Raw genomic sequence first — 7,907 nt, 5'->3', positions numbered from 1 at the left:
TTGGAGTCCAAGAAAGAATGTTAATTCTCCCATCATACTCATTTCAAATTCATCCCGCATAGACTTAGAAAATTTCTTGCAAAGACTTTCATTAGAAGATCCAAAAATAATGTCATCAACATATATTTGAACAAGTAAAAGTTTTTGTTTTCCTTTTTGATAAACAAAGTAGTATCTACTTTACCTTTGACAAAACCATTTTGTAATAAAAACTTACTTAATCTGGTCGTACCAAGCTCGAGGTGCTTGCTTTAGACCATACAGAGCCTTTTTCGGCCCGAAGGCGAGTCCGCTTCTTTGGGTCTTCAAATCCAGGCGGTTGTTCCACATAAACTTCCTCATGGATAAATCCATTTAGGAAAGCACTTTTGACGTCCATTTGGAATAACCTGAAATTTTTGTAACAAGCAAACGCAAGTAATAGACGAATAGCTTCTAACCTTGCAACGGGTGCGTAAGTCTCGTCATAGTCTATTCCTTCTTCTTGCGTATACCCTTTGGCCACGAGCCTTGCTTTGTTTCGTACGACTTTTCCTTTTTCGTTCATTTTGTTCCCGAATACCCATTTGGTTCCAATAATGATTTACCTTTTGGTTTAGATGTCAATTCCCGGACATCATTGATGTTGAACTGTCTAAGCTCTTCTTGCATAGCTTCGATCCAGCTTTCATCGATAAAGCTTCTTCTAAGCTTTTTGGTTCAATTTCGGAGATGAGAGCCACAAAGACTAGATTCTTCATGCCTTTTTGATCGGTGCGGATTCCTTCATTAAGTTCGCCAATAATAAGATCTTTGGGATGACCGGATTTGTGTTTCCAGTTGCCGGGTTGATGATCTCTTTCTTTATTTGATTCTCCATGAGCGTCTTGATGATGGACTTCGAATCCGAGATGCTTCTTGAGATGTAGACATTTGAAGATCTAGAGCGGATTCGGATCTCATCATACCGAGTCCTGGGCCTGGATTCATCTTGCACCGAGTCTTGGAATTTGACATTCATTGATTCTTCCACAGACCTGGCTTTTTTTTTTTTATTGTAGACTCGTAGGCTTTGCTTGATGTAGAATATCCAAGGAAGATGCCTTCATCGATCTTTCTTCAAACTTACCAACTCGATCATTTGCATTTTTCAAAATAAAGCATTTGCAACCGAACACATGAAAGTATGAAACAATAGGCTTCTTACCTTTGAACAATTCATAGGGGTTTTATCAAGAATAGGTCTTAAAAAGACTCTATTTATAATATAGCAAGTAGTTGAAAAACTTGCCCAAAATCGTGAAGAAATTTTACTTTCAATTAAAAGTGTTCTAGCCATTTCTTGAAGAGATCTATTCTTTCTTTCCACAACTCCATTTTGCTCGGAGTATACGGAGAGGAGAACATGTGATTAACACCAGATTTATCACGGAATCTCGTAAAATCTTGATTTTCAAATTCACTTCCATGATCTGTTCTTATACTAGAAATAGCACATCCTTTTTCATTTTGAACCTTTTTAGCAAACTTTTCAAAGTACGAAAAGGTTTTGATTTGTTTGCTAGAAAATATACCCGGGTAAAACGAGAGTAATCATCTACAATTACTAGACAATATTTCTTACCTCCAATGCTCGGGTTCTTGTTGGTCCGAAGAGATCCATATGAAGCAATCGTATTACATGATTAGTAGATACATGATTTATTTGTTTAAATGAATTTCTTACCGCTTTCCCAGAATGCATGGAGTACATAAGTCGACTTTTGGTATGGCGGTTTAGGTAGACCTCTAACAAGCCGCTTTGAAGAGATTTTGGCTAATTGCTTCTTGTTGATATGGCCAAGCTTTCTATGCCATAGAATTGCTTCATCTTGAATTGAAATTAAGCATTGTTCTTCATTTGGCTTTACATCAAGGAGGTAGATGTTTCCATGCCTTCGACCCATGAAAGACCGAGTCGAATCTTTGCTAATTCCAGAACAAATGCCTTCTTGAAAGAAGATCTTGTAACTTGAGTATCACACAATTGGCTAATCTTGAGTAGATTGTAGTTGAGTCCTTCCACTAGAGAGACATTGCTTATTGTGAGATTTCCAATTTTCGCAATTCCGAATCCCACAATACTTCCTTTGCTATTTCCTCCGAATGAAACTTTTCCACCATTCACTTTAATAAGCTTTATGAAACACTCGAGTCTCTGTCATGTGTCTTGAACATCCGTCAAGATACCACTTTACCTTCTTTTTGACAGAGACCTCAAATTCATTGTCCGAGTCCGATCCGAGTCCGAGTCCGATTGCGCCATTAGACACAAGGTTGGCATATTCCTCATCACTCTCTTCACACTCTGTATCGCTCCGTGTTTCGGCTTTAAGAGCTTTTCGAAATTTCTCGGCTTTTCCTCTTTTCTTTTTCGGAAGAGGACGGTTGGGTCCGATGTGTCCCTTCTTTTTACATTCGAAGCAAACTACTTCTTTGTTTGGTTCTCATCATCAACGTACTTGGTCTGCTTTGTCTCGAGAACTTTGTTTCTTTGGGATAAACCTTCGCCTTTTCTATTCGGTTTCGAATCTTCTTATCATGAGGGCGAGCTCCTCATCATTCATATCATCTTCGAATCCGCATCATCGAATCATCATTTGATTTGGTGCAATAGATTTCTTACCTCTTGGATCTTCGTCTTCATTAATTCGTTCCACTTCGTAAGATCGAAGAGTTCCAATCGGTTCGTCGAGATAATGGCATGATTCTTTGCGTCTCTCTTATTGAAGTCTTTATATGATTCCAATCCTTGGAGAGTCCACGTAGAAGCTTGTTCACCTTCATGGGATTAGAAATTTTTGTCCTTGGTTCTCAAGACCATTGACAATATCTCAAAACGACTAAACATGTCGGTTATAGATTCTCCTGGTTTCATTTTGAAGGATTCATATTGACCAAGAAGAATGTTAATTCGGTCTCCTTCACTCGATCTGTTCCTTCATAAGTGATATGTAACCCGTCCCTGCACTTCTTTTGCTGTGACACAAGAAGATATTCAGTATATTCGGTTGGTGACAAAGCACAATATAAAGAATAAATTGCTTTAGCATCAAGTGCTTGTCTCTTGTTTATTTCTTCTTGAGACATTCCGCCGGTTTCAACGGTTTCTTTTCCTCTTTCAGTGTTTGATGCAGCAGCAATAGTGATTCCTTTTTCCACTACGTCCCATTCCAGAGGATCCTTTGATCGTAGGAAAGCTTTCATCTTGTTCTTCCGGATGTTGTAATCCTTTCCATCGAAGTAGGGAGGTGCCCAGGTATTGCTTTGCCCCTCCATCGGCCAGGTGCTAGCATACTAGCCATGGATCTTTTACTCAAGTAAAACACTTCAAACAAAGTAAGAACACAGGCTCGATACCAATTGAGATAGCTAGTACGAGTACCTAGAGGGGGTGAATAGGTATACACAAAAATTCTCGATGTTTGCACGATACTTAAACAATTAGAGACTTTTTGAGTTGAAAATTCAATCGCAAGGCGAGTAAGGGAAAGAGAGAATTGAACACTCGGTTTATAGTGGTTCGGCTTGATTCAAGCCTACGTCCACTCTTCTTCCGCACCCGACCCGATTGGGATTTGGATTCCACTATGATCAAAGAGTTGTTACAGTGTTGATCTTCCTTGATTTCTAGGTGTAGATGATCTACTACACTTTCTCAAGGCGTCACCAAGTATAAACACTCTCAGTATACAATATCGCTCAGTCTCAACTAACAATCAAAGGATCTTGACTACGGAATTTTTCTATCAATCACACACTTAAAACAACTAACGTCTTCCTTTTATACTCCTTCATGCCATCATAGCCGTTGGCACTTACCAAAGGAATTCCTCCAATCTACCCGTTGGACGGAATCAATCAAAAGAAGATCATCCGAGCTATATAAGGAATCGATGATAGCCTTCATCAACTGTTTCGCCCATACAATCGGATCTCGGTTTCAAGAATAGAATAATCAAGATTATTTCGTCGACCATCGGATCTTCAATCGTTCTTAGATAAGATATAAAGAATCCGAAATGATTATCCAACAAAGTTAATCTAGGAGGATAGGATCAAATCCTCAATCATAAACCTCCATTTTGGATTTCCTTCAACACCTGGATTAGAAAGATCGTCGGTGAGAATAACTTTCAGCTTGAGTCTTCAGTCTTGAGTGCTTGAGTCTTGAGATAGCAGTGCGGGACTATAAAATCTGAGACTTTAACTATCGATATCCAGAACTTGGGGACCGATAGAAATGTTTTGTCAGCTTCAAAATATTCTGGAAAGATTTCTCCAACAGGAGAGAGAGAGAGAGAGGACCGAACGAGGGAAAAAGGAAGAGATGACAAGTGACGTGTCGGTGCAGAAAATGATGTTGCAACAGTAACAGAGAGAGAAGGAGGGAGCAGCTTGCTCTTATAAGGTTGTGCGACCTCGAACTCTTAAAAGCCGGTCCCAACAAGACACCCACACATTTTTACTCTCTCTCTTCCCCTCTCTCCCCCTCGCTCCTAGAGCTATCCTGTGTATATACGTAAGGTTCAGAAGGGGAAAGAGGAGTTTTTTGTGGGTTCTTTTCAAATCTTTCCGATCTTGGGAAGTTGGATAGGGGGGAGGGAGAGAGAAAGAGTGAGAGAGAGAGAGAGAGAGAGAGAGGAGGAGGTCTGGCCGGGTTAAAGACGATAGCGGTGAGAATCGCCGGCGGTGGTCGTGGTGGTGGTGGCGGCGGCGGCGGAGGAGGAGGAGGGAGGAGGAGGAAGAAGATCAGGAGATCGGCGAAGAAGAAGGTGAGGAAGGTGGGTGACAAGTTGATGGAGTGGTGGCGCAAGATGATCTTCCCCGTCCGACGAGTCTGGTTCTCCGTCTCCGCCCGCCTCAAGGCTCGCAACCACGGTATTTCCCATTTCCCTCCCTCCGTCTCCCTCTCTCTCTCTCTCTCTCTCTCTCTCCTGCGCATCTCTGCGAATGCTGTTAGTATTTTCACTGTGTGTTTGTGTGTTTGAGAGAGAGAGAGAGAAAGAGAGAGAGAGGCTTGCAGAAAAAAGAAAGAGATGAAAAGAAAACGACCCCCGAGAATTATCCACGCCTTAGGAAACTTACACCTACTTCTTCAAATTCGTCTCTTTCTTCAATGTCTGCTCATTTACGGCATAGTTTAACCATCAGATTGCCTGCCTACACGGTTAGCTCACGATGGAAATCAGCAGAGTCTGATGTTCTTGATCCTCCTTTGCTGAGGGGGATGCTGATTTCCATTCCTGGCTTTCAAGCACATCTACTTACATCAGTACATGCGTACGTGCGTGCATCTGACACGGAACAGCCCACAATTTCCAGCCAGAGCGTTCGGAAAATCCTTGGTTCGAGGATGAGGATGAGATGGAGAATCTTTTTGGTTAGAATTTCAGTTTCTTGAGGAAAGGGAAAGGGGGACCCATCATCTTGAGTTTTCTAATTATCTGCTTGGATTGGAATTTCGGTTGTTTATCATCAGACAACCGTAATTTTCACCGACCGACCGACCGACGCACATTTCCTTTTTCGATCCGGAATATGCCGACGCCACCCCCATCACCATATTCCCTCTTATCTCCTCCCCTTTCGTGCTCTGTCTTCTTTCTTTCGTTCTCTACTCAAACACCATCTTTCCCAAAGATCTCCCTTTTTCTTTTCTTTTGGTTCACAGTTGCTCGAATCTTGTGCTTTCTGGACGCCCTGAGAAACTATAGTCAAGTGCAAAATAAGAAGCAAAGAACCCACACGCCTTCGCTTCAAGTGAGGATCAAGTCATGAATCGTTCTCTGTTTCGCTTTGGCGATTCTTGCACACCCCTCCTCCGGATAGATTCCAGTTCTCGCCACTTGAGAACTCTCGGGATTTTTTCCATGTTGGTGGGGGCAATACCCGACCACCAATCGCGCCTCTTCCCGTACCGAGAGAGCAGTGATTGATTAGGATCGGCGGGGTGGCATCATTTTTTGCCGCACCTTTTAGCACTCTGCATCAACTTTACGTGCATCTCCCATGACCAAGATCAAAGCACCATACATTCACCGAACTTTACAGATATGAAAACTTCAAAACACGGGTCATCCTCGTCCTCAGCCTTTACTTTTTCGTGTTGGGACCACCGTTCGTTTTACTTGCGGTTGCAATTTGGTTTTGATGAGCTTCCCGCTTTCAGTCAAATCTATAGGATTTTAACGGTTCGAGGCTTTAGGATCACAGGAGAAGAATCTAACTCTTTTTGGCTGATTCAGGTGCTGGACATATGAAGCTAGAGGACGATGTGCAGACCTGCGAATACCAGGACGTGCAGGTGATGTGGGAGATGCTGAAGAGGTCGGAAACGGAGCTGGTGGCCAACCATCCCAAGCGCAAGGCGCACCGGCCTTTCTGGAGGGTTCTCGTGTGGTCGAACCACAGCGCGCCTGCATCCCTAGCCGCCGCTGACCATGCTTGATAAGAGAGACTTCAAATGGGCGTGCCTCGCTGGGATTCCGTGACTCATTAGTAATACTATGCTACAACTATAAAAAAAGAAGAAAAGAAAAAAAAAAATTCGCCCCATAAAATCGGGTGACCATTGCAGTGGCATGGTATAGAGAGCTATTGCAAGTGTGTCGAGGAAAAATGAGAGAGAACTACAGACGATGTAATCGAATACAGGTCTTTTACTGTTGCGTAAAAATAGCGACGCCAAACGACCGAGTCATGTACATACGTTTTTGCTTTTGTCACATACCCGTTGTAGAACATGCGACTTCCCACCTTAAAGTTTTTGCACGTCTTGCCTTATAATGGCTATCTGCTGCAAAAACCTCTCATACCGCACGAGAAGCAACTGATTGTTAGATAGGCTACACTTCGGAGCACAGGCAGAGAAGCAAAAATAGTGTGACTGCTCTTAAAAGGGTATAGAGAAAGCAAAGTCAATTTTTGAAACGAGACGGTCGACGCTTATACATAAGAAATGTATCCATCGTACATGGGCCCAGTCATCGTAAGTCCTGGTCTATTGGCTGAAGAAGCGGACTCCAAATCTCGTATAAGCCCAAATAGAAACGATGGTACAGTCCTTGCTAGCTTGGGAGAATTCATTGCCAAGTCTTGTTGTTCTCAGTATGATAGCCAGAGCAACGAGTCTTTTTAGCAGAACGGTATATATACTTTCTACGACTCGACACGACTATACTACACAGCTAACAGGGGATAGACTCTAGATGGTCTTTCGGACATAGGAAATCCATGTCCTGCTAGGCTATCAACTTTAACTCCGTTGAGGATTACGTGCTGGTCAATGCATAGTAGAAGGAGAGAGTAATTTGTAGTTCAACATTATTGCATGTAGTGTAGCGACAAATACAAGAACAAAGAGACCGGTTAAGTTGCTTGAGTGTTAACTGAAGTGACTACCTAGCAAGAACATCAAAAGCTCCATGAATGACAAGGCTAATGAGCAACCTGAGAGTGCGTTGTAGATGTATGAAGCACCGTTAACGGTTGAATAATTTGATAAATTATATGAATATTCTAGAGAGAGAATCAATCCTGACCATCACACGCGGTAAATTCCGCCTAGAAACATGCATGACCAGATGGTGGCACTTCAAGCACTCTATTAAGCCTTCTTAGCAGATAAAGAGTGGACAGCCAAAAGAAAAGAATGCACGGTTCATCTGTATAGGGAAAAAAACGATGAGAGAAGTGACGCCATAATTTCTTACCATGGAATGAATCTGCCATAATCATAGTTCTGAACTTCTGATCACCATTTTGCCATTTCATCTCCAGAGACAAGCATATGCTATATACAAGTTAAACACTGGAATATTAATCCTTATTCTGGTAAATGCAAGTTGAAGATTATAAAGCTACTTGTTAGAAACTGGATCTTAAAT

General features: G+C 42.1%; 1 protein-coding gene across 1 annotated transcript; it reads left to right on the top strand.

Moving 5' to 3' along the window:
- Positions 1 to 4,326: 4,326 nt before the first annotated feature.
- On the top strand, positions 4,327 to 6,792 carry LOC120294643. Its single transcript, XM_039314969.1, has 2 exons — positions 4,327 to 4,899; positions 6,267 to 6,792. The coding sequence occupies exons 1-2, from the start codon at positions 4,818 to 4,820 to the stop codon at positions 6,467 to 6,469; spliced, it is 285 nt and encodes a 94-aa protein (XP_039170903.1). The 5' UTR covers positions 4,327 to 4,817; the 3' UTR covers positions 6,470 to 6,792.
- Positions 6,793 to 7,907: the final 1,115 nt, after the last annotated feature.

This window comes from Eucalyptus grandis, chromosome 6 (genome assembly GCF_016545825.1).
Source record: "Eucalyptus grandis isolate ANBG69807.140 chromosome 6, ASM1654582v1, whole genome shotgun sequence".
NCBI classification, from domain to species: domain Eukaryota; kingdom Viridiplantae; phylum Streptophyta; class Magnoliopsida; order Myrtales; family Myrtaceae; genus Eucalyptus; species Eucalyptus grandis.
The sequence above is the reverse complement of the archived record's forward strand: the minus strand, read 5'-3'. Positions and strand labels throughout refer to the sequence as shown.